Source organism: Coloeus monedula, assembly GCF_965178545.1.
Source record: "Coloeus monedula genome assembly, chromosome: 9".
Lineage (NCBI taxonomy): Eukaryota > Metazoa > Chordata > Aves > Passeriformes > Corvidae > Coloeus > Coloeus monedula.
In genome coordinates this window covers 21,533,139-21,559,030 of record NC_138789.1, presented here as the reverse complement: position 1 = coordinate 21,559,030, position 25,892 = coordinate 21,533,139, and the positions used below count along the sequence as shown (strand labels likewise).

Below are 25,892 nucleotides of genomic sequence, written 5' to 3'. Positions count from 1 at the left end.
CACTGAAATGTGAAGGCACGAAAAAGTCCCCATTTAACCCCCAGCCACAGAGAGCAGCTGACCAGAAGCTTCTGATCTTGCTTAGCCTGTGTGCCAAGCCTTGAGTCACAGGGCAGGTCAGAATAATTTCCCTCCCCGTTTGGGCTGTGTGGGTGACAGTGGCCATTGGACAGAAGAGGCAGGGCTCTGCAGCAGGAAGCACAGTACAAAGCTGGGGTTGGATCTCTAGACACAGCTCATCTCCAAGGAATGCTGTTTTTCCCTGAAGGCTGTAGGGCATTTGAAGAGCCGAGGAAACTCAACAACAAGGCCTGTTTTTTGTACATTAGGAGAAGCAGATCTGTTTTTCCACGGTCATTGGTCGTTTCAGCTGCTTCCCCCGAGCCAGGGTGGGCTGGGACATCCCTGTGAGCATTTCAGTGCTAAAGCTTTGAAAAGGAGGGAGAGCATGCAGCAAAAGTTTTAACTAAACCCAAACTTGACAGTTTCTGCTTCTCAAGAATGAGCTTATTGGGCTAAAAATAATCAGTGCTTCACAGCTTGAGTGCACAAGCCCCTTTTGCTGTTGGCATGGCAACACTAAAATATTCTGCAAGTACAAATGCTCACCACTGAAATTTTACTTTTAGGAACAAACTGAATCATGAGAGGCAGAAGCTACGTCCTCCTTGGGCAGGCTTTGCCCAAAGGGTGCATCTGGGCACAGGAGGACTTGGTCACAGCTTACAAACTCCTGCTTCAGGGGCTGAGTTAGAACCTCTGACATGAAAACTGCATCATATGCAGTGAGGGCTCCTGCTCCTCCAGCTCACGCCTTCCCCACGGTCTACAGGCAGCTTTGCATTTATTACATCAGAATATCTAATCCTGGCAGTATAAGCTGATCATTTATACATGTTGTCATTGGACAAAGCACAAATTAGTCTTGTTACTGCAACGAGACCCTGTCAGCCATTCCTCTGTATTGCCTGAAATGCCAAGGCCCTGTCAGGCTGCTGGTACCACCCAGCTGTTGCAGCTTCTCAGCTTCTGGGATGGTCCACACTCCCCATCTCAGAGCTTTTCTTTCCCTCTTTGGTGCGACTGATGTGGGCAGAAAAGGATGGGTGTGCACGCAGACATGCAGGCAAAATAGGGGTAAACCAGCAGGCCAGCAACAGGAGGTTGTGCCACCCTTTTGCCCCACAGGGATATGTTTACAAGGCACTTGCTGCTGGGCTGCCTGTAGCAGCGAGCCACACCACTGGCATTGCCTCTCCCTGGATGTCCTTACACTCTGAAGTGATCCCATTCCTCTTTTCTGCCCCCCAACAGCTCCAGAAAAGAGAGAAAGCACACACTGTACCCTGGACTTCTCCTCCAGCCTGGTCATCATGACTATGGTTGCTGTTCTCTGTTCCCACACCATCCTCCAGAAGTCACTGAGGGTTTCTGGCAGCGGTCCCTGCGTGGCGATGTAGGCGTTCTGCTTCCGGTACCCATCAATGTAATTGGCATTGATGTAATCACTGCCTGGGACCCCTGTGGAGGAGAAAGAGGGCAAGAGTTACTGGGGGCGGCCCACAACCCTGTACCTATTGCTCTGCTGGGCCCCGCAGGCAGGGGAAGAGGCTGGCATGTTCACAAGGCTCTTGACAAGTCTCCTTTATGGGGTGATGCCAGGATCTCTCCCAGGGAGCCTGCAAAGGACAGGGATGGTGCCTGAAAAAAGAGGAACCCTTTGTAACTCCCACATTAATGCAACAAGCAGGCAACACCAAAGCAGAGAGACAGCTGCCACACGCACACAAAGGGAAACTCACAGGCAGGAATATTAAGGAGCTCATTCAGCCCCAAGCAACTGACTGAAATAATTGTCTTAAATTCACCAGCAATTTGTTATGGTCCTACAGCACCTTTTAAAAATGAGGCTCCTTTATTAGCTTGTCTCTGTTAGCAAGGGATGTCAGGCAGGGATGTCCTCCCATCCTTCCTGCAGGGACAATGATCCACAAGGAGCCAGAATCTCCCTCCCACCACCACTGAAACCCTTCAGTGGGAGACCCCCCTCTGCTGCCTGCTAGCAGAGGCTGCTCCAGCCCCTACTCTGCCTCCACTGCTTTAAGGAAAGGAATTTTTCGTAAAGGCCTTTAAAATGCAAACACATAGTTACTAAAATAAATTCGGCAAAGCAGAAGCATGAGGCTGTTTCCAAACCCTGCTCAGCATGGGCTGCCTGGGCTGCAGGGAGAGAAAGCAGCAGGAATCTCATTGTCTCCCCAGGAGAGAGCATCTGCATTTCATTAGAGGAAGGAAATAAAACTGGGGGTCACCCTTCGTCCTTTTGTCCTGGGGAAAATTCTACAGGTCTCAGCAGTCTCCAGCAGACACAAAGTGCTGGCAGCTCTGGGGGAGTGGCAGCAGCTGGAGTGCAGTGCTTGGCTCCCTTGGCATGGGCAACATGGAGCTGGCAGGGTGCTTCGGGAACAGTTCCCGGGAAGGCACAGACACTACTTACAGCAACTGAGTCAGGCTGGAAAACAGGGATTCCCCCACGTGCTCACCCCACAGCTGTCTGTGAGGGTTTGCCCATGAGCAGACATGCCAGGCCTTCACATAGCTGCTGCTGCTGTTTAACAGGGCTTGCTGTTAGGGACTGTTTGGCCCCCTCTCCTCCTCTTGAAAAGGAGGAGTAGAGCATTACCACTAGAAAAGGCTTTTTCATCTCCCAAAAAAGGACGCTAGTGACTGTAGGGCCACCTGTGTGCAAAGCCAGGGCCCAGTTCCTTCCCCAAGGAGGAGTGCATTGAATTAGCTGTATCTTCCTCATCCTCCATCAGTGGGCTCAGATCTGGGTGTGCAGAGCTGGGTGTTGGTTTATAAAACAAGGAGAATGGGTGAGCCTGGGCTCCAGCTCCTCTGTGTGCAAGAGGACTAGAAACATGTATTAGCCCCAACTCCAGGGATGTGTTCTTGGAGCCATTGGGGTCAGTGCTAGGGATACCAGGGCCTGAGGCTCCCATGGAGCACAGGGATGTGTGGAGTCTGATATCCCAGGGGAAGAAGCACCCCTCATCCTGTGTCACCCTGGACACTTAGTTGGGACCATATACTGACAAGTCCCAGAGAAAGACACTGGCCCTACAATAGTGTTGGGACAGAGGGTGGCAGTGGCACTAAGAGGAAGGCAGCTGAAGTCACACAGGGAGGACAGTGGGAAAGGAAGCTGCTGGGACAGACATCTTTGCTGCCAGCAGTACCAAGAGGCAACCATACAGAGAACACTGCTCTGAGGACACTGGGAAAGCTCTACGGTGCCCTTTCTCTTCTGGCCAGCCAGAACACACATTTGATCATGCTGATGCTTGGTATTTGTCCCTGCTCAGCTTAGAACACAGAAAAAGATGGTCCCCTTGCTACAGTCAGGTTCGGCTCCTTGATGGGGTGCCCACTCCAGTTACTCTTACCGTCGATGGAAGTCAGGATGACACGCGAGTGGTCATAGGCTATCACATTTGCATAGCGGTTTTTCGGTTTATTCACTTCCAGGTTGGAGTTCTCCCAGGTGAACTGCTGCCCGGGATCAATGGACTGTAGAGAGAAGGAGAAGGAAGGAGTTGTTAGCAGTCACAGCACAGTGAGATGCTGCAGCACATGGGGATTTCAGTCAGGAAATCTGCATTGAACTGCACACCTCTCCCCAGGCCAGACACAGCTTCCATGGGTGTCCACAGCAGCAGTGTCAAGCCAGACCACACTGAAAACCAGTTTCTAGTGGCACACGCATCCCATGATCTGCAGGCAAAGCAGCCCCTCACTGGGGCACTGTGCTGCAGGTGAGTCCTCATCTCCTCTGATGCGTGCTCATCCTTTCCTCTGGAGCTACCATCAGCAGAAATTTGGTCCTCTGCCAGCATTCCAGAGAGACCTGACTGCACAGATCTTGACCTAGAGGTTTTATTAGCTGTTGGACTGAAGTCTCTTGAAATATAGCAAGCCCTGGGTGTCTTGTGCCCCAGAAGCTTTCAGTATTAGTGTCCTGCAAGACAGCCTATGAGCTTTTGCCAGGGAATAGTCATGAAAATTAATACGTTACTATCCACTGCTCCAGCTACTTATGCAATGTAAACATCTCTCGTTTGAGTTAATAGAGTGACAAGACACTATAAACCTGGAGAACAGATGTGGTTATAAATCTTGGCCTGCACACTGTGCAACTGCCTGGAAAGCACACAACCCACTCCCACCTGGCCTTGCACACCCAGTGCTTCTTCCACAAGCCGTGTGCTGGTGCACCCAGTCCATGGCTGCTCCATGACTGGGCAGCCTCTTCCAAAGCCTTCTCTACCTTCTCAGTCCATGCACAAAGCAAGGCAAACAAGGACCATCCCCAAAGCACCCATCTGAGATGGGATAGTCTTGTCCAAGAGACAGGCGAGGCACACAGTTAAGACACCTGCCTCATGCAGGGACTTGCTCTGCACATGCAGCCCTGGACAAGCAGCTACAGCAGCAATCAGTCATCCCATTAACCCCTTCCCCCCAAAATTAACACCACCATCAAAATCTTCTTAAAATCTTGCTCCAGCTCAGGGTCTCTGAAACTTTGCTGGCCCACAGACAAAAACACTAGACAAACAGGCCAAGGGAAGCATGGCATGCTGTGCTCCCTGCAGGCATCCGCTTTCATCGCTTGGCAGAGCTGTGTCAGAAGGTTTCTCAGGCAGTGAAATGCCTGTCTGTCAGCTCTGGATCAGCTGTGAGCAAAAGGCTGAGGTGGGAAGCACAGCTCTCTGACTGGGCTGACATAAACAGCCCTCATGGTCCCTCTGCTCACCCTGTCACCAGCTGTGCACAAGGTGACACCCATCGATGTCCCCTCTGCTCCTGTGCTGTGGAGCAGGCACTTCCCAAGAAGCCAGCAGTAGGTGTGCGCACTGGCTTGAGTACGGAGCACAGGCACTGCCTGCATTGCTGCACTGGCCCTGAGGGCTTTGCAGCACACGAAGAGCACGGGCCACTGCTGTGCCAGGTGGCAGCTGTCTCTCCCCAGCTGTGGCCCAGGCTGCCTGCAGGTAAAGGGGCCAGTGCTGACGAAAATGCACAGGAGGATGTGACATCACAGTGATGCTAATAGGTAGTTTGGGAAATGTAGAATGTAAATAGACATTTCCTACAGAAAACCTGTAATTTTCTATTATCAGTGTAATAAGCAGGCAGCCACTGTGCTCAGAGGCGCTGCAGCCAGGATGGTGGGAGTGAAGGCTGCAAGCAGCACTTGTGGCTGCAAACCCACTGGCCTGGCTGCCACAGGCCCTGCACACTCCTCTGCCCAGGCACGGAGACATCCCAGCACAGCTCACGGCTCTCTGGGGCACTTCATTTCCTTCAGGCACCTGTATTTTGCTTTCAAGATAGGCTGCTCAGGGGAACAGCTCTTTGGATGCTCCCCACTCTCAAGTTGCATGGCAGGGAAGACTGATGCCCACCAATGGTGGGCATGAACCTCACAAGGGGAATGCAGAAATTACCCAAGGCATGAAAAATAAGAGGAATATAATAGGAAAGGACTTTATGGTCTGGAGTAGAGGTAAGTAAGAGGGGTTTTGACACCAGTCTGGTCAATACAGAGCACACTGAAGGAGAAGCACAAATAGACAAACTAAGGAGGAAAATATGGACCCATCAATGCCTAAACATAAATAACACCTGTTTTTCAAAAAGGTGACCTTAGTTTGCACTGACAGCCCATGCAGAGACTTGACTAGCTCTACTTGACTAGGTGGTGGAGCTGAGAGTGGCTCTGAAGGTATCAGTGAGCATCTTCTTGTTGTGAAGAAGCAACCCAAGAAAGCACCAGCCGTACTTGCACTCTGTGAACACTCTCAACGGGCACAGGTGGGTGCTGGAGCGAGTCCTCCCTCAACAGCAGAGGCAAGCAGAGCTCAGTGCAGTTGTTCATGCTCAATCTACGCTGCAAATCACTTCCAAAAGGCTGCAGGGCTGCCTGACCTGTGGGGTGCGGAATGCTTTGCACAGCAAGTCTGTGTCCTGCCACAGCAGAGCAAAGGGTTCTTTCCTGGGGGAGGACAAGGCTGCCAAGAGCCCCTAGAAGAGGAGGAGCACCAAGGTGTTGCCATTAGGGTTAATAGCTTTGATGTGCAATGAAGATGTGCAGAAATGGTCTAATCATCATCAACCTCTTAAGAGGGCAAACAGGTGAGAAAGTCAGAACTAATACAGCACCTGAGTGCAAAGAGGCTCTAATTAAATACTCCTGCAAATTAGTGACTCATTTAGAAGTAAAATGATTTAATTTAAACTCTGGTGATGAATTAATGTACACCTGTTCCCCCCTTTAAGGCAAACAAATGAGTAAATAAATGGGAGGATGATCGGCTGCTTGGAGAGAGTTGGAGCCCTTACATGAAGTAGTGGTTGGCAAGCCTTGTCCCATCTCCATACAATGCTCTGCAGCCCCTGAGTGCAGTAGCAGTGCCTTGTCTCCCTGCACCTTGCTCCACAGCTGCCCTGGCACTAGGAGTCTGCTCCTGTTCCTTTCTGGGGCTCATGGGAATCACTGCTTCATCCCAAAACTTGATCAGAGTAACACTTCCAACTCATTCTTCCTAGAAAGCAAAAAGGCTGGGAAATTGGAAGGAAATGAGCCACGAGCAAACTTAAAAGCACCATGACATTTACTTTTGCTTTGCTTTAAAGTGACAGGGAGATGCTGTAAGACAGCAAGTGCAAATTAAGAAAAAGCCCAATTAGTAAAACTCCTCCTTACCAGCATGGAAATGCAAGCAACAATTTCACCAAAGCAGTTCAGGGATCCCTGCTGCTACTGCCATAAAGACAGAGTCAGATCATTGAAAAGGGATTGGAAAAAGGCTCTTTCCTCAACAGACTCTAGAGCACTCCACAAATGCCTTGAAAACATCCCTGAGTGCCACTTTGACTCTCAGATAGAGTCTGCCTTGGGCTTGCTGCTCCCCTTCCTTAGTGCAGTTCCAAAATCCCTCTGCATGCTGAGCCCCTGCTCCTGCCTCTACTTCTTGCAGGTGTGGAAAGCCTGGGCAGGCAGTGCCCTGGGGCAGCACAGCAGCTCAGGGGGCTGCACAAGGGCACAGGGACAGGAAGATGCTCAGGCAGTAAGTGTTTCCTGTCCTCCTGTGAAATCAACCACATTAGCACGAGCATTGACCACTGTCAATCTGCGCTGCGCCTCAAATGAGGACATAATGTGCTTCTGAATCAATTGCTGGCAGCACTTCAGCCTTATTATTCTTATTACCGGAACGTGAGTGCCGTGTGCCTGCCAGGCAGCTTCCCAATAAGCCCATTAAACCCACGGCAAGTGGCTCCTGGGGTGCTACCTGGGCCCAAAACCTCCAGGGCTCACTGGCCCCCAGGGATCCAAGCACCTCTCCCGCTGCCTAAGCTGCCTTGCCAGGGCTGCAGGCACAGGAGATGCAGTGTCCTCAGTGGCTTTATGGGAAATGAAAGTGAACACAGGGTTTGGGCAGACCACCAGTGCTTCTCTCCACAGAAAACTGTGAAGAAAGGTCTGCAGCCTCCCTACCACACCAGGAAACAAGAGCACAGTCAAATCTCATACACAGCCTAAAGTTTACCAAGAACTAATGTGCCAGGCAGTTCCACACTGCAAGGCTCTCATCACCACCAGGTGCTCCGCTCCTGGGGGCCATATGCATGCCAGATGGACAGGACATGAGGGATAATAGCCACAAGTTGCAGTTTGGAGAGGAATAAGGAAAAAATCTTCCCCTGGGAAGGTGATGCAGGATCTAGCAGCACTACAAGAGAGCAGGAACCAGTGCTGGTTGGAGCCAGCCTATCCCGTGTTTGCTAACAGCACCAAAGGGGACAGCAATGCTCGGCTTGCTGGATTCCACAGCGAGAGTGTGAGATGTGGTGCTGTGTGCCGACCAGCTTGTCCCAGGGCAGGTACCATGGGCAGGAGCCTGCCCCGGGAGCACAGGCTGCAGCATGGGAAGGTGCCCACAGGAGGAGCTCCAACACAGCAACAGCGCCCGCCACCATCTGCACATCCACAGTCAAGGGGCTCAGCCTCCCTTCTACTTATTTAATTCCATTAATCCCACACTGTAAATTCCCTGTAGCTTTCACTGTACACTAAAAATGAAATACTTTCCCGGTGCAGCCAGGCCAGAAACAGCTGCTAGATCCTTGTGTCCTCCTCCCCAGTTTGCTGCCTGCCTGTAGAGTGTGGTGGGGCTGTGCTCTGCCCCACACCAGAGCAGATGGCAGCAGTGAACTGTGCCTGCATGTGATTCAGCTCCCAGCACCTGCATTTCCTCCAGGGGTACCAGGAGGTGGGATGGCTCCCCGGTGCCAGGGGCGAGGGCTAAACCCACAGCTCATGAAACCGCTCTCACTGCAGCCAGCCCATAGCTTGCTGTGCTGGCTTTGTCACATGGGCTGCATGGCCACACAGGCTGGCAAACTGGTGTGAGCAATACTATTTGTCCTCTGACCTGTGGGAATGGAGGTCAGATGGCTGTGAGGAATCTCTGCCTTCCTGTCCCCTTCCCAGGCATGTGGGGAGGTGCTGACAGGTCTTGTTTTGTGTCACCTGTGTCTATGTTACCCTGCTATTGCTTGCACAGCCAAGGCAAGCGCCAGACTGATGGCTCTAGGCCAGCTGGCCTCAGTGGTTAAAAGTGCTGTTAAATATTTGCTCTCTGCCTGTGGTGCCACTGCTCCTGGAATGTGAGCCATCTATAAACAGCCCTGCACCCCACAGAGACGTTAGGCTGACAGGCTGGTCTGCAAAAACACTTAAAACGCAACTATTCCAAAGCACAATCAAACAGCAAATGGGCCTTGGGGGTTCACCTGCCATGCCTTCCTCCCTTGTGTCTCCCTGCTCAGCTGTGCTATGCCCAGTCTGGCAGCACTATCGTGCCATGGGGAACAGGGTCAGGGCCTTCACCTCTTAAAGTGCTGGGTCACCACTCAACTCAGCATAAGGTCTGGGGCTCACAGAGTCCCAGGGCGAGCACTGGGACTGTATCAATGCTTACTGCAAATGCACAGCATGTGCAAAGGTGTGGTTCCTGTCTCTTGGGCTACCACAGGGGCTGCACAGCCTGCTCCCCTCCCACCTCTGCCTGCTATTTCCACATCCACTCTGCAGATTTCCTTAGTCAGCAGCTCACACCATGCCGATCCTGCCCTGCAGCCCTCCTATCAAAGGGAGCTGTTGCCCTGCCAAACCCACACATACAGGGCCCAGGATGAGAGTGGCCCCACTGCCGCAGCAATTCTGCACGGGCAGCTGCTGTTCTCTGCAACCTCAGTCCAGGATTCTTCTCACTGGCATTTCAAATGGGAAATGATTGTATTGATCCTCACATGCCAACAAGGTGCAACCCCTTCTGCTTTTGGGTCCATCCTAATGTCAAACACTGTATGAGCCTGTCATGTTCAGCAATTTCCAGATGATGAGGAGTCAAACGCAGCAGAATCCAGGGGAAAAAAATTATGTGCAACAATCAGCTACTTAATAGCTGCTTCAACATGAGAAGTACAACTGATTGGTGCTCTCAACCAGCCATGATATTCTAAAGAAAGAGAAATGAGAAGAGAGAGGCTCATGAAAGCAGCTAAGAGAATTTACTTAATGCTCATTTTTTTCCAAAGCAGTTCCTACAGCTCAGTGTTATGCTGCAGGCTCTATTGAGCACAGGCTTAGTGTCAGGATGGGAGTGCAGAGATTGGATCCTGCTGAATCCCCACTGTGCAGCAGAGCCACAGCCTGCCTGTAGCAGAGTGGACAGCCCTGCTTAACATTTCAGTTGGACTGGTAGCAAAAAGCCCAAGGCAGACAGATATGATTGCACACTTTGGCTCCACTGGCAGGACATACATGAACACACAGGTAACTTGCAAGGGAAGCACATTATTCCTTTCAACATTTCCCAAGTCGCAGTGTAATGCTGTAGCTCATCTCTCTGATTCAGACACTGAATGCAGAGGGATGCCAAAGCCCTCCACCTGGCATCCCAAAGCAACAAACAGCTCTGTGCCTTCCTCAGATACACACAGCACACCCTTTTAACTAGCTGGAATTTGTCCCTTACCTTCCCAACATAAAGATCTACTTTCCCTTTCCTGGCATATATAATCCTACCTCGTGGGCAAATGCTCTGATCTCATCTCATAAATCAGTGTAGGTATGGTGCAGGAAGGGGTGGCCACAGGCACAGGCAGATAACAATTCAAACAAAAGTGGTAACACATGCAAAGAACACTTCCCAAATTTATTCCCTCTTTAATACTAGTGGGGGGTTTATTTATAAGTCCCCTGCAGCTCGAGAGGGCTCTGCACATAAGCACAGCAAAACATCATCCTGCCATTGCGGCTCTCATGACTGCAGAGGAACTTTTCTCAATTTTAAACAGCAGTAACCTAATCACACAGCCTGAAGAATGTCAAAAAAGGTGAGGCAGCCCTCAGGTAGGTCAGCGCCTTCAGCTCCACATGTGCACCCCCTTGGCAAGTTGTTCTCAGGGGAGGACAGGGCTGGAGGGGGTTGGGCTGGGAGAGGTGCAGTGCAGGGTGGAGGGGTTCATGAAACACCCAGCACATGCCTGTGTGTGCAAGCAAAGGCAGCATCAGTGGTGTACGCAGACAGCACCTACCCAGGGGCTCCACCAGAGATGCAGATATGGGTGGGAGCATGATCCAGAAGTGCAGGCAAGTTTGCAGCTCATGACTGCAGGTCACAGGCAGAGAGAGCTCTGTGCAGGGAGGGGAGCTTGGACTACTCTAGAGCAGTGGAACAGCACTGACGCTGAATGGCACAGGCTAATGCCAGCACAGTCCAGGGGGAGATTAGATGGGGAAAGCAGGAATGAAAACTCAAAAAGGCATGTTTTTTGGCATCAGAGGATGGCATGGAAAGCAAAGCTTTGAACAAAGATGGAACTGAATGGGCACAGGATACTGCAGACCGAAATACCTCAGCCAACCTGGATGGAGTGCAGCCTTCAAAGAGCAGAACAAAGTAATCAGAGACAGTCCAGGTGGGCAGACACGAGCTCCCATTCATTCCTAAGACCATAACCATGGTGGCAACATGGCAGGCTGCTGGACATTCTGCTGCAAGGCCTGCTCCCTGTACCAGCCATGCTTCAACTGCTCAAGGCGAGTTCCCACCGCTCTGGGGCTGGCAGGGAGAGCTGGCAGGCTCCCAGGCCTGGTGTGGGGCCTGCCCAGGTGGTGCTGCTGCAGGGGAGGCACAGCTCAGCTTTCCCCAGGCCCTCTCTGCTGGGGTCCTGGCCAGCATTACCCTGCCCTGCTGCCCGTCCCGCTCTCAGGCTCACCTCGTACTCCTGGGAGAACTTCAGCCCATCGTTGGCCTTGAGCCGGTCGATGTTGTCGGAGAGGTCGCTCACAGGGATGGGGGGGTGGTCACGCATGCCTGCAAGCGAGACAAGGAGGGAGGAGGGAAAGGAGAATGGTTACGGCTCTGCATGGCCAAGGAAGGCTCAGCAAGAGCATGTGCACAGCAAACCCAAGAGGTGGGTGCAAGGCGGACATGTGTGAGGATGTGAAGCGCCGGGCGGGATGGATGGGAAGCCGACGAGCTCACACGGCATGCGGCACACACTCCCGGGGCACGCGGGGCGGCGAACAGAACACAAAGGTGATGTGCAGAATGTGCATGACCGGGTGAGCATGCTCGGACAGTACAGCCACCGGGCACACAGAGCAGGCCACGCAGTGGGCAGGGGCTCGGCCAGCCCCTGGCAGGAACAGGCCAAGGATACGCTGTCACTGTGCTTCCTGGGCTCCTGCATGGGCTGAAGTTGAACACACCGATCCTCTGGTGCTCTCACTGCCAAGGGCTGAGGCTGATCCTCTTGCTTACCCCTAACAATGGCATCAGCCACAAAGAAACTCTGCAGACCTGCAGTGAAACCTCTGCAGTGCATGTGCACAGCTTTTTGCGTAGGCAGATGCTGTCCCAGTCCCCAGGGCGTTAGAGAAAGAGGAGAAGGGCCCCACGGAAGAATGGCTGATCCCCTGGTAGGACAGTGCACAACGTTGTGACAGCTGACGAGCAGCTCTGCCCACAGCTGCATAACTCTTCAGTGATGCTCCAGAGGCAGAGCCCGCTCCAGGGCCCAAAATTCATCTCCTCTGGGCTGGCTTGTGCAAGGCACCATGTGTAGCGATGTGCCCTCCAGCAGCTTCTGGGAGGCTGCTGCGAGCTGGGATGCAGCTCAAGCCATGGCAGAAGTCTTACCCTGGCTAAAGCAGGGTTGCAACATTATGGCTCATCCTGGGCACAGCTGAAGCCCTGCTCAGGAGAAAGGCCCAAAGGAGGGGATCCCACAGGGGACCGGTACTGTGGGGGTGTGCATATGGGATTGGGAAGACCCCCTCCTGCGGCCCTGGGATTCAGAGCTTGACTATCACAGCCGCCTTCTCTGATGCTGAGATGTTGAACTGGCAGGAATGTGATTGTGAAACATCTCATCCAAATCCCAAGGCTCGTGACTCCAGCGGCAGCTCTGTGGGTTTCCCAGAAACCCCACATGGGTAATGATGATTATTAATAGGCTGAAGCTGTTGACTCACACCCAGGGAGACAGGCTGGAGCACAGCCAGAAGCTTTTCAATAGCTCGGGAGGCTGAACACTGCCACAGATGGCAGTGATGGGCCACTGAGGTGATGGAGCAGTCCCCAGGCTGGGTACACACATTTTACACAGTGGTGACAAGCCACAAGGTGATAACATGGAAATGTTACACCTCAGACCTCTGCACAAAACGTCTGACATCACTGCACACAGGCAAGACCCAATCCAACACACACTTGTCCTGCCATCGCTTGGTAATGCAGAACTATCCACGGATGGCCTGAGAACACATGGACAGGTGGAGAAGGAAATATCCCTATTCTGCCTTATGCTGAGGTCCTCCTGCAAATGGTCCTCTGTTTGCCACTTCACCCATCAGGACCCCTGAGATGGCTGAGCAGGCCCTCAAAGGGACAAAGACGATGCTGATTTTGGCACAATTTCCTCACTTGTGCCAGAACTCTGAGGCTGTAGCTCAGGAGCAATCTTTGCAGAGCTGTCACTGATGAACAACTGAATGATGAGAACAGTGTGGGGCCAAGGCAGAAGTGTGGGGCTGGAAGAAGAGAGAGACTGGAACACAGCGACAGTATGTGCTTCTTCCATGGTTATGTACTAAGTAAAGCAGAGCTGTGGACCACAGCAGAGCTGCAGACCCTTATCTCTGCTGAGAAATACAAGGTGGTCTCTCCAAACTTGTGTTTTGCCAGCCAGAGAAGTGCTGCAGCAACAAAAGAGTTGCAATAGTAGGCGGGGAAAAAGAGGCCGTTGGAATCCCATTATGGTGAACCTAGAGAAACAGCCGCTGACAGTGCAGGGCAAGACAGAGATTTGTATACACTGCCAGGACTTCCACAAGCTCTTCCAATTGCTCTGGCAAGAGGACAGTGAACTCACCACCAGGCTAGAAGGGCTCAGAGGTCTCACAATGCCTGCAGGGACACACACTGCAAAGCCCTTGGCTCCGCTCCCAGGGGAAGTATTTATCCTACATACTTCTCCCATTCCTGTGTGCATATGCAGATGTCTTGAACACCCCAGAGCAAGGCAGTCACGCTTTTATGGTTGTTTGAGGATGAACTTGAAGCTCAGAAGACAAGTGATAAGGGGGCATTTTTATCTTCAGGTTGGTACTGCTCCATCCAAGCTGCTAGCGCAGTTAAGTGCCTCCTTTGTGCCTGGGATTCTGGTACCAACACTGCCAAACAGACCAACTGCAGACAGTCTAGAGACCATCATGTGTTCTGCCTAAGTCTATGACAGAGGTGACCCAGCTTAGGGAAACCAGTTTTCCTGAGGTAGGAAGAAAGTGTGTTCAACCACTGAAGAGCACCCTTCAATTTGTCCATTTGGGGTTTTTAGCCGCTCACTCCCTCCAGAATGGCCAAGGTTATCAGTCCCCACTCAGGGCCACCTGCAGGCCTGGCACCATGGCAGAGCTTGGCATACCACTCTGAGGGGGTAGGAGGCCTGAGGACAGGTGAGGGGCTGCTGCAGAAGCCTCCTGGCAGCCCATCACTCAGGACCTTCCCTTCTGCACTGTGCTGTGGTGAGCTGCTGTAGTGCCGTGCGAGCAGTACTGAGCCTGGCCCCACACATCATGTCAGAAAGTGAAATCACTGCCATTTTACAGTCTGCTGTGAGTGAAGGTGATCTTCATGACATTGAAACAAAAAATACAGAGACGAGAGAGAAAGGGAAAGAAAAAGCAAAAGGTGTCAAAAGATAAAAACAGGAGTTAAAACTAACTTGAGATATTCGGGCAACAGGGGACACTGGCACCTGCAAAGAAAAGAAACGGGGCAAGAACAGAAATCCCATTAGCCTTTAGTCATCATCGCAGAGGTTCAGAGATGGAAAGACAACGAGATGAAGATGAAAAGGGAAGCATCATATGCCACAGCACTGGGAGCTTCCCTCCTGCACAGGACCGACTGCCTGGCCCTGGGGGCTGCTCTGCAAGTGGCTGTTACACAGCAGGCTGCTGGCTCTGGCCAGTGCCATCCGCTGACACTGGCAAACATGTGGAGCTGGAGCTACTTGCAAGGGAGGGAGTTCACAGGCCTTCATGTGACACCGAGAGCTACGTTTCTCACTGCACACCACTGGCCACAGCCCCATGCCCCAGGGAAGCCTGCAAGGGCCAGTGGATGGCAGGTACAGTGGGCATCTGTGCTTCTCGGTGGCCAGGGGAACTGCACGGAGCCCCAGCCACCTCTGCTCAGTGTCCCTGAGCCTCCAGCTCGCTCACAGCTCATCAGCAACACAACTCAGTCCCACTTCATGGTACTGGGACACTGCTGGGTCCTGTATCCTCTCAGTGACTTGGCACAGCAGTACGTTAGTACAGGGAGGCCAACAGGGGGGAATAACCCTTGTCTGAAGTAAAACCCACAAAAATGAGAAAGCTTAATATTTAATAACAGTAGACCAATTAATTATGCATTAAACAAGTTTTCCCTGCTCAGCAAGCTGCAGCAGGGAGACCAACTACTAGGGCTGGTGGCCAGCACCTCTTGTCAATGCATCCTCACAGCACTGCCTCGACCTCCGTCAGGTGATGGGGTAACAGCTTGGGCCCACTGGGCTTGGTGGATTTCATGCACCTCATTAACGAGGACAAGCTCGTCAGGAGCTGGAACAGTCACTTCAAGCTGCACAACACCCGCTTCCGTCCCTCAGAGACTCACATGGGATGCAGTGGGGAGAAGGGGAGGAGGACACAGTGCTGTCTTTTGGTAGGGGAGCATTCTCTAGCAGTATCCCAGGGTCCAGTTGCTGTCTCAAGTGAACTGGGAACTTTGGCTTGGTTTTGTCTCTCCAGAAAGCCCTGCAAACTTACCAAATGAGCAGCATCTTTGGCTTATCCTTACTCACAGACAGGAAAAGAAAATTTCCTGGCCCCCTGTCTCTCTGATGGCAGCTCTTGAACCTTGCTACAGGTCTAGCAAGGGACATCCTTGTTCCAAACACCCTGACTTCTCTGAAGATGGGAGCAGACACAAGCCCAACTTGTCACAATTCTCCACGCAATGCAAACCACAAGCATGCAGCAAAGATGGCTTTTGTGCCTGCATGGAGACATGTCACAGAGGCCTGTCCCCATGCACAGCTGTCCTGGAGCAGCCCTGTTTAACACTGTGCTCCTCCTCAAGAAGCTGCATGCTGCTGCTGACTGCATGTGACCCCTCCCTAGTGCTGCTCCTGGTGACCTGCCTGTCGAGATGTTCTTCCTCTGGCACACGTGCCTCCCTTGCTCCCCACACCATTTTCCTCCCACGCTGTGACACCATCCTGTGCTGTGGCCAATTAACGTACCAGCCTGCTGCTGCTGCTGCCCACGTGTGAGATCTGCCACTGGTCCTGCCTGGAAGACGCACTAACTACGGACCCCTGACAGCTGCCCTGGCACAGAAAAGGATGTGCTAGTGTAGCTCACCCCAGGTGTGAGCCAAACTGCTGTGAATGGCAACAGGAAAGGCTGTTCTTGCCCCGCCCCCCGCCAGACACAGCAGTTTTACATCAGGAAATGGCCCCTTCAAAACTCTCCTGTTAGATGAAAGCTCTTAGATGAATGAGCAGCAGGAGGAAAAGGAAAGTAGGTTACAGACCAGGAGGAGCTGCAAGTTAGAAGAGAACTGTATGTGCCTCATTTGCTGCTGAACTGCTCCCTCCATCACAAAAGCCCAAGTGCTCCCTCAGTTCATCTAGGACTCGGACTCTCTGAAAGGCTCTGAACGAGTCAGGGCGAGCCTGTCTCTGATCACTACAATGACAGGCACTGTGCTTTCGGTGCCATCAGAGGCATGCAGACACAAAGCAGCAGCACAAGACCTTTCTGCAGTGTGAAGTACAGTTGCCTCCATGAGCTGGCAAAGCTACAGCCTGAGGCATCCCAGGCCAGTGAAAGCAGCATGCAGAGAATGGCTTTTACTGAACTATCATCCTCTGCACTGACACCACCATGACCAGCAGAGTCCTTCAGTGGGCCACAACACTGGCTGGAGAGCACTATAGTCTGCAGGTAGCTCTTCTCTTGACCCTTAGCTGAGCAGAGCAGGAGAGTCAGCACACCAAAGATCCAAGAATGAAGCTGCTGGGACATCCTCAGCAGTGTAAGAGCTCTATATACCTCCTGACTGCCCCAAATGCAGCCCTTGTGGCCAACACTGCACCAGTTGTGCTCAGCACTGAAGCCCAGCCCGGGTGAAGCCAGTGCAGCACCCAGGAGCATCCGAGGTGTGGACACTCCCAACCGTGTGGAGGCTCCTCCCAGCTCAGGACAACTGCAATGAGCTTCACACCATGTCTGACACACACCACACAACAGGCCAGCCCCATCCAGGTTCCCCAGCCTCTTGGGCCTGCAGTGACAGGGCCAGGGAGAAGGATTTGCAACCCAGAGAGCAGACACCTGGACATCCTCGGTCTAAAGGCCACTCTGTGTCACTGTGACTAAGAAGGTGTGGATCTCCTGGAGGGTGGGAAGGCTGCAACTCTACCTCTGGCATGGGGACATAAACGGAGAAGGGGAACTGGAGGAGGCAGGATTCAAGAGGATGAGCTGCTCCTTACCTGGAGTCTGGTAGTTGAGCCGCCTCATCTCAACTGGGTCAGACGAGTGGGCCAAGAGTGAGTCCTTCAGGCCAATGGAGTGCTCATCCTTGGAAGAGGGGGAATGTGCCCTTTTCCTGTGGACAGAGAGGGCAGAGACAAGCAGGTGAGTTCTGGCAGACTGGCATGAATCACCCTGGGAAGGAGTGTGGGTCCCTGTGTCCCAGATACCCAGGTCCACCCCAGGCTCCCCGGGGCTCTGGGTAAGTCACATCGTCTTCTGTGCCACCAATTTCCCACCTGTGGAACAGGAAAGATTATATATAAGAGATGTCAGATGTTTGATTAGTGAGGCAGTTTTGAAATGTGGTATTCTGCATAGTATTTATTAGAGAAAATGCAGATAGATGCAAGATGCTGTTTCCTCTTACTGTCTCTAGGAACTATTTCCTGTAGTGGAAGGATATAATAAAATTTTTTTTCAAGTATTAGAAATATTTAAATATAGAATGCTGTAATATAATAGTGTAAAGGCTCTTCAGGGTGTGTTTTATTGGGCCATTAATACATGTCTTGAATGGTTGAAGGCACCCAAGGCGTGTATTAATGGAACAATAAAATACAATGTTGTCTCTTCATGCTATATTTATGCCTAAAGCGATGCCACCACCTCAGGCTCTTGCTGGAATTCACAGGCAAAGCAGGGACAGATCCAATCAAAAAGTGGACAAGTGAATATTAGGGAAAATCTAATACTGCAAGAAGAGTTTCTAGTGAATCTCTAGGTCCCACTTCTAGCTCTGGATTACAAATACGGTGGATACACCCAAGGGGTGGAGAAGGGTGTTGGGCAGGAGCAGCACAGCAGTTCTCTCTTCTGAGCCTGTGCTGACCCTGGCACATGGCCAATGTCCTGAGCATGCAGGAACACACAGAGACTTTGTCTTTTGGCTACAGCCCCCAACTGGATTCTGGCTGAACCCCTCTGCTGGCCTGATGTTTCCTGGAAGAGAGGGAGCTGCAGCACTGCTGCTCTACATGAGTGCTAGCACATTTACCAGCCTGCAAATGGCAACAGTCAGTCTCTGCTTTGGACCTCCTTGTGAAGCACTGGGAAGCACACTGAAAGGCTGCCAGGTTCTGCACTAAGGCCACTGCATCCCTGGATGGTGGTGACCCTGAGCCATGCGTGACTGCAAATGCTCTCACAGGCACAGGGAACTTTCACTTCCATCAGAGACTGGGCATGCTGGGCTACCACTAATGAGAAGCATTTAGAGAAAATTTAGTGCCTAAATCACGAGTGAAACCTGCGTGTGTTCCTTGTGTGGCCCAGCCTGTGAGCAAGCTCCACCTGCAGCCCGAGGCTGCCGCAAACACCGGAGTTGTTCAACGGGGAGAACCAGTTTGAGAGTCTTACACTACTCTGAGGCATCTCAACATCTCAGAAGCCTTCCAGCTGCCTGGACCAAGACAAAAGAGCTGAAGGACTGAGAGTATTGATAGAAAAAAGCAGAACACACAGCAAACAAATAAAGCTCCTATCAGGAGCACAGCAGGATGTGCAATGTGCTACTGTGTACCAGTCCCTGAGCCCTCAAGCAAAGTGGGACAGCTTTTCTGGGGAATGGGCACAGCACATAATTAAATTTTGTCTCTGTCTCATTAGCCCAGTCAGGGCAACTGCTAAACCATCCTCCAGATCCCAAGCTATCCACTGCTGCTCAGCTTCAATTCATTCCCATTGTAGACATGCCATTGTGAATATGACACACAGATACCTTTGGGAGAAAATGCCTCCACGGAGAGGCCAGACAGACAAAACCACAGCATCACTCTGAGCACACAGGTGGTGCTAGAAGAGGATATGCTGCTCCTCCTTAGGCTAGGATGCAGCAGGGACATGTATGTCAGGTCTGGGCACTGCAGGCCAGTGCTGCCTGGTGCTCCACCCCCACGACTCTGGGACAAAGCAAAGCTAAGGCAAGGTGGGAATACCTTCTATGGGGCCCTGGTACAGAAATTCCCTCTGATGCCATTTTCTCTCATTAAAGACCAGCAAACATGTTTCTTACAGTTGCCCAGTATTCCCTCAAAGCTTCCTCATTAGAGACTGCAAGAATCCACCTGCATTCTTGAGGGAACAGCTCTCAGTCTGAAGTGACTGAGAAACCAAAGGAACCCCTATAACTGCCGTTATTATTGTGGTTTTTTTGATTTTTAATTTAATTGCAAAAGCAATCTGGGAAGTCTTTATGTTGGAACTTCTCCCTGAGAGCTGTGAGAGGCTGACAACTGCTAGGAGGCTGATACCTTTGAGGAAACAAAGTCTTTATGAACTCCTAGGGCTGGCATGCTCCACACTCCCAAAAACAAAGATGCCCCTTAGTAGCTTCAGGCTTGATTTTTAAAAAGGGAAATAGACTTGAAATTTTAGCAAAACAAAAAGATAAAATGGATTCATACCTTTCTTGCTTACTAGATCCAGGGAAAAGCAGGAACAGAAGAAAGGAGATGATCACTCACACAGAAAAGGCATTGACTGCACATGCACAGCAGAACTCCATTTAATCACACAACAAAGGCAGCTCCCTTCCCCAGCTAGAGAAATATATGTAAATAGAGAGCCCAGGAGGAGCAGAACCTCAGAGCTGAGCTGACAGAGGATGACCTACTGTAATTGAACAGGCTACATGAACACATGCAAATGCAACCTGTGCTCCTCCGGAGGACTAACAATCATCTCACGCTACACTTACAACTGGAGCAGGTCTGCTCTGCGAGGCAAAAGGAGGTGTCTGCTCCCACAGGGAGCACAGTGTGTTGGTGGTTCTGATCCAGTAGTCAGGACTGAGAGGCCCCAAGAAGAAAGCTCCACTCTGATTTCAGCCTGTCACATCCATGCCCTGTTCTCACAACCAAGGTCATGTTCCTCAGTCAAAATTCACAGGAGCAGGGGCAGCTGCCACAGACCAAGCAGGCAATTTCTATAGAGAACCAGTACTAGAGAAGTTCCCAAGGCTGCCAATCCAAGTTGTGTGACCAGAGAGCAGTCAGACTGGCTTTAGGGACAAAGCTGCTCTCCTCTGTCCCACTGCTCACCTGCTTCCAGAATCCACAGCATCTGTGTCCTGGGGCTGATATTAACTACCTTCTGCATACCCAGCCCTTCTGCTCTCTTACACAGCAGCCTTCTGCTGTGCCAGGTAGAGACCTTCCTCCTCCCCATCACCACCAAGGACTGTCTGTCAGAGCACCCCATATCTGAAGGTTACAAGGAAGGTCTTGAAGTTGCCAGTGCGTCTAGTGCTCATGCCGTAACTGCCACATCCCAGCTTAGATCTCACCTTTTGAAGAGAAGTATGGCAATGACAATGATGATGATTAATATCACAGCCAGGACGGGTCCCATCACCCACAGCATCTCTGGTTCATCCTGCTGCTTTGCTGAAGCCACTTCCATCACGATCTCATCTGAGTAGGGGCTGGCTGCATATCTCTTCTGAACAGCACAGGCAGGAGAGGGAGAGAAAAGCAAGCATCCATTATGCTAAAGCAACAGCTACATCCCTGAAATGCTGAGGTTTCCCCTTGCTTCTGGCTAGCAGAGAGTGGTCATGCTTCTCAAACCCCAGCAACACACCATGAGATAACTCCCTCCCTTGGCATCAGCGGAGGTCATGCTGTGGCAACAGCTTCTGCCTGGTGTGAAACATTCTGGGTGCCAGCAACTTTGCTGGTGTGAAACACTTCCAGTGCCAGTGACTTCATGGCCGACAAACCTGACCTGGAGGTGCCAAACTGGAGCAGCCCAGCTAAGAGCCACTTGCCAGCCCTGGATTCTCTTGGAGCCAAATCACCACCTTTTGAATCCCAACCAATTGCACAATGGGGCTGGCTGATGATTCCTAAGTGGTTTACAATACCTGCTGTGCTGATATCAACACATCTCTTCAGGATAGAGTTATATTAGGAAAACCCCTGCTGGGTGAGGCAGGCTTTCTTAAAGGAATGAAATGACAGGAACATTTTCTACCTGATGTCTCTGATAAACAGACCTTAGAAAGAGGCTCATTCTTACAGGTTCCTTTTCTTTCTGCAATCTACCAGCCCAGTGATTTATAACCTGAAGGGACAGCTTTCTAGCCCCACCAGCTAGACGGAATCAGCAGAGACCCAAACCCTTCCTGCAGAAGAATGACACTGCACCTTGTGCTCTGCTGCTGTTGCTAAGGCTTATGGACCTATGTTGCACCTTCACAGCTCAGCGTTGCTGGGTCAGAAGGGTTAAATGCTGCAAAAACAAATCCTTTCCCACTATTAGAGAGGGCCAGAGCTGTATCAGTTCCGTGCCTGTGGCTTTTGAGCAGCACCTGCTGCCATGCATTAAGAAGTCAGAAAGCTCTGCTCCTGCCATAGAAGTTTCGGTCACAGAAGAGGTGCCTGTAGATCTATAAATCTCTTGCTTTAAGGTTGGCGTTTAAACATGCACTTCATGTCTTCACATATGTGAGGAGAAGAAAGGGAAAAATCAAGCCTGCTGGTGTCACACAAATGCGTATCTTGATCTACTCTCACAAGTGCCCTTGATCCCAGCCAGGCTGGTTTCAAACATGTATGGAGTACAGAAAATGCTCTTATCTGGGACATCCTTCTTGCAGCACGCACTAGTTCAGCATCCTAGTTGCTCTCCTCCGATTTATCAGCAGAGGTGCCACTGTCTGGGATAGAAGTATGGGGGGTGGTTGCTACTTTATGAAACCTTTCAGGCCTACAAGACCATCTTTCAATAACTGAAATAGCTACCAGCTCCTGGTTTAATTCTGTTCCTAGAAGTCTGCACAGGACCACTGCAACCCATCAGCCTGTTCCTATACCCTGTCTCCAGTTCAAACAACAGGGCAGGGAGTCAGCTTACAGCTTGAGCATGGCACAGACAAGAAAGCTTGAGACTCCCCTTTCTGTGGGCAAGTGGCTACTCTGAGAAAAGCAAAAAGGCTTTGCCTGCGACTCCCCAGGAAGGTCAAGGTGCATTGGTGGTGGGGGAGGGAAGGAGCACATGCTGATGTGTGCAGCACGGAAATGTGTGACCATCTCCAAAGCTTTGAGCAAGGGGCAAAGATTCTTATTTTTTCAGACACACTTTGGAGGAGTCACCTTGCAAGGGAAGTCAGATGTAGAAGAGATCAGGAGGACTGTTATCTCAGTGGCATTTCCAAAGGCAGACTGCGAGGTGCAGGTGCCCCTGCTCCCAGAGACAGTGTTTCAACCACATTCCCTCTGCCTTTGAAGAAGAGCAATATTCTGCTCTCTTGCTGACACTAGAGACACAGAAAGCAATTTCAGAGGAGCTGGGTGGCGGAGACAGTGCACAGCCTTGGACAGAATGCCTCATGCTCCAAATGAAAGTAGATGCGATGCAGCAGGGGATGCAGGAAGGTGGCCTGTAGGAGCAGGGTATATAGGAGGTTTGTAGGAGCACTGCTGCTGGCTGGTGGCTTACTAGAGGGCTGTGGCAGGTCTATGCTAGTGAGGAGATGATGATTATAGTTGGGATCAACTAGTTACGGTCACCTCTCTTAAAAGGGATTGTCAGGATAGTGCATCTCCAGGCCTCTTCATTACCTTGTTCTTAATCTGTGACTCTCCTTCCCTCACTGGTGGGCAGTGCCATAAGAACACGTGAGCTGGATGAGTAATGAAGAACTCGACCAGCCCTAATGAGCCACTACAAGCAAATGAGGCTGAGGAAGGAAGCCACAGCTTGGAAGCCAACCAAAGGATTCGGTGCATCTCCATTATTTCCATTATTTACACACTGGCCGCTGCTACTGCTGCTGCCACCACCACTCCTGCCCTGGGTTTACAGCTGGACATTGATGCCCAGGTCTTGCTGTGCTGCTCCCTGCTTATTGCATCAGCCTTTCCTGCGCCCAGGACCTGTGTGCTGCTGACTTGTAGCAGGGATATGTGCAGGAGCAAAAATCCCTACACAGCAGGCAAGTGTGCACCTTTGCCCTGCTGATAATCCACTGCGATGGGAGGCAGGTTTGCTTCTCCAGATGTCATCTGAAGTGAGATTATGGGCAGAGAAGGGCCTGTGAGACCAGGTTTGCAGGGGAACATCCTATTCACTTCAGAGTCTCAGCAGTCGCCGTGCAGGGTAGGATTTCATGGACTGTTTTCTACAGACACTTACTTGAACCAAAGCAGAATGAGAACCCATCCCAACCGTGTGCCAAGTTCTGCTCTGAGAACAGCCCAGCCAGCCTCAACTGAGCTTGTGCAGGACGTGTGTGTTGACACTGTCCTCCACTCTCATCTGTTATGTGGAACACATGGTGCCATTTCCCTCCAAAAACACCATTTATCAAATCAATTCCCACAGCCGCCTCAGCTTGTTCAGGCCCGCGATGCAGCCTCTCTCCTCCCTTCACAGAAAACTCTGTCATCCCAGCTTGCAGCAATTGCTCACCCTGCCTGCACTGAGCCCACCTCGGCTCTGCCAGGACAGGCTGTGCCCCCCACAGAAAGTCCTTACCGTGTCCCCATCCTCCAGTGAGGCCAGCACGAAGCAGCGATAGCTCAGGTCTTGAGACAGAGGCTTGTTGTAGAAACCTTTGTAGTTCTTCTCGTCCCCCAGGGTGAAGGTCTCAGGCAGCACATCCACTTGAGCAGCAATGTAGGGCTTGAGTCTGTCTGCCTGGCGTCGCTGCCGCCTGCTCTGACTTCCTTGGCTTATGGCCTCCAGCAGCTGGGGACAAACAAGGTGCATCACTATTGCTGACAGCATGACACCGCCTTATGCTGTCACCTTACTGGCTGTAGCACTCAGCAGGGGTGAAGGGAAGGGGGGGAGAAGGTAACTGGGTTTGATTTGTATGTGGTAGTACTAAGAAACCAGAGGCAAGTATCACCCATTTAGGCATTGCTGGGGCAATGTCTACCGACCCTCCCTGCAAGAACCTCCACTAGGATCTCAACTTTGGAAACATCCTGAGTCCTGGGAAGCTAAAATGGTGCAAGTTAGGGCTGAGACAGCCTGGCTGTGACTGTCCCCCTGAGTTATGTATCCCAATGGGCTGTGAGGGAACCAAGCTATGTTCTGTGGCCTAAATACTGGTCTGGACAGCAACTCGCACTCTCTACGGACACTGGATGTGAATTACAGCTGATGCTGATGTTTAGGGAAGAAGTGACCTTTGCTGTGTCCTTCCCTTCTGTCAGTGCCTCCGTAACTCACCTGCTGCTGTGTTGCAGGCAGAGCTTTGTGTAAACCACACAGAATGCTAACACATTTCATGGGATATTCAGAGTAAAAATGGCAAATTTCATAGTCACAAATTCATGAAAAAGGATATCAAAGCACAAAAATCCAATTGCACTGCTAAAAGTGACTCTCAAATGTTTAAAGAGATTTTTTCCAATTAATAAAAATGAATAATAAGTTTGGAAGATAAATTCTAACTCAAAATGAAGAAGGAGGCATGAAATACATTTCATACAGAAATGTATCAGTGCAATATTGTCAAGGCAGACAGGGAACATCAGAGGGCTAGGGACAGTGATGTACACACTAAGTCACACTGCTGAGCTGGGTCCTCCCTAAGGATTAAAAGCTGGGTAAGAAACCCCTCACTCTTTCCCCTTGACAATCCATCCTTGTCCTCTTATCAATACTCACATAGAAGTAATTTAGAAAAGCTACAGCTTGTCCTTATAGTATCACCAGAAAAAAAGGAAAAAAAGGAGGCTGGAAAAATCTGAGTTTCACAAATGTCATTGTAATCCCAAGGGGAAAAAGCAGAAAGATAGTTCTTGGAGCTGGAGTGTGGAGTTTGCTTCCTACACCCATCTCTTGCATCTGGCTGAGATTACAGCTGAGCTCTTTGAGGCAGAAAAACGCAGCTCTGTGTGCATGGACACAAAACCACAGGGCTCCAGTTGTGGTTAAGGTTGCTGGAGGCTTCTGCCACTTACACATGTAATACAGCAAAAGATTGAAAAAAAAACCTGCTAGGCCTGCAAAGTTCAGATCCTGAAAAATTAGAAAATTAATATTGCCTGTGCAAAATTAATTCAGCTGTCTTATGTACGTGCATTGTGCTGCACCCTTGACTGCATAGTCACAGACTATCTTTTCTGTAAGCCCCCTGCTTTGTTCAATACACAGGACAGACAGTGCTTAATCAAAGAGCAGATATTCCATATTTTGTTTTCTTCTTTGCATTATGCAGCCTGAGGCCTTGTTTATTGCTTACTATTCAAATCCAGCTCTGAAGACAAAATTAATAATTTCCTCATGGGCTTTTCTATGGTGCTGATCACTATACTATTACAAGTGCTTCACAAACATTAATGATCTTATCTTCCAAACACCCATATGAGTCAAGATAAAAGCGATTATCCCAATTGTACAGATGGAGAACAGGAACACTGCAACATTAATGTAAAATATGTCCACTAAATTTGAATGTTAAAGTGAAAAGACATCAGCTTGGTTTGTTTTTCAAGAAAACTTAGTGTTTTCTTTATAGCACTGACTCTGTATCTAGTTCCTATTGACTTTCTCTGCAGCTGGGGATGCTTAGGCTTTGCAAATGAGAGGTCCAGGATCTCAAATGGAGTACTTTAAAAAATCACAATATACAAGACACTGGCTGCTGATGAAAATTTTGGCTTAAATCATTTGCCTGAGGCTAGATGAGACAGAGACAGAA

The 25,892-nt window shown here is 50.8% G+C and overlaps 1 protein-coding gene across 1 annotated transcript in view; it reads right to left on the bottom strand.

Moving 5' to 3' along the window:
- PTPRF (protein tyrosine phosphatase receptor type F) overlaps positions 1-25,892 on the bottom strand; it is a gene marked incomplete at its 5' end in the record, with an annotated part of 246,182 nt that overhangs the window by 13,505 nt on the left and 206,785 nt on the right. Inside the window, 6 exons of the mRNA XM_082287496.1 lie at positions 1,346-1,521; positions 3,447-3,570; positions 11,356-11,453; positions 17,194-17,309; positions 20,520-20,674; positions 23,714-23,926. Of these exons, the coding sequence (XP_082143622.1) occupies positions 1,346-1,521; positions 3,447-3,570; positions 11,356-11,453; positions 17,194-17,309; positions 20,520-20,674; positions 23,714-23,926 (882 nt within the window). The remainder of the gene's footprint in view (positions 1-1,345; positions 1,522-3,446; positions 3,571-11,355; positions 11,454-17,193; positions 17,310-20,519; positions 20,675-23,713; positions 23,927-25,892) is intronic.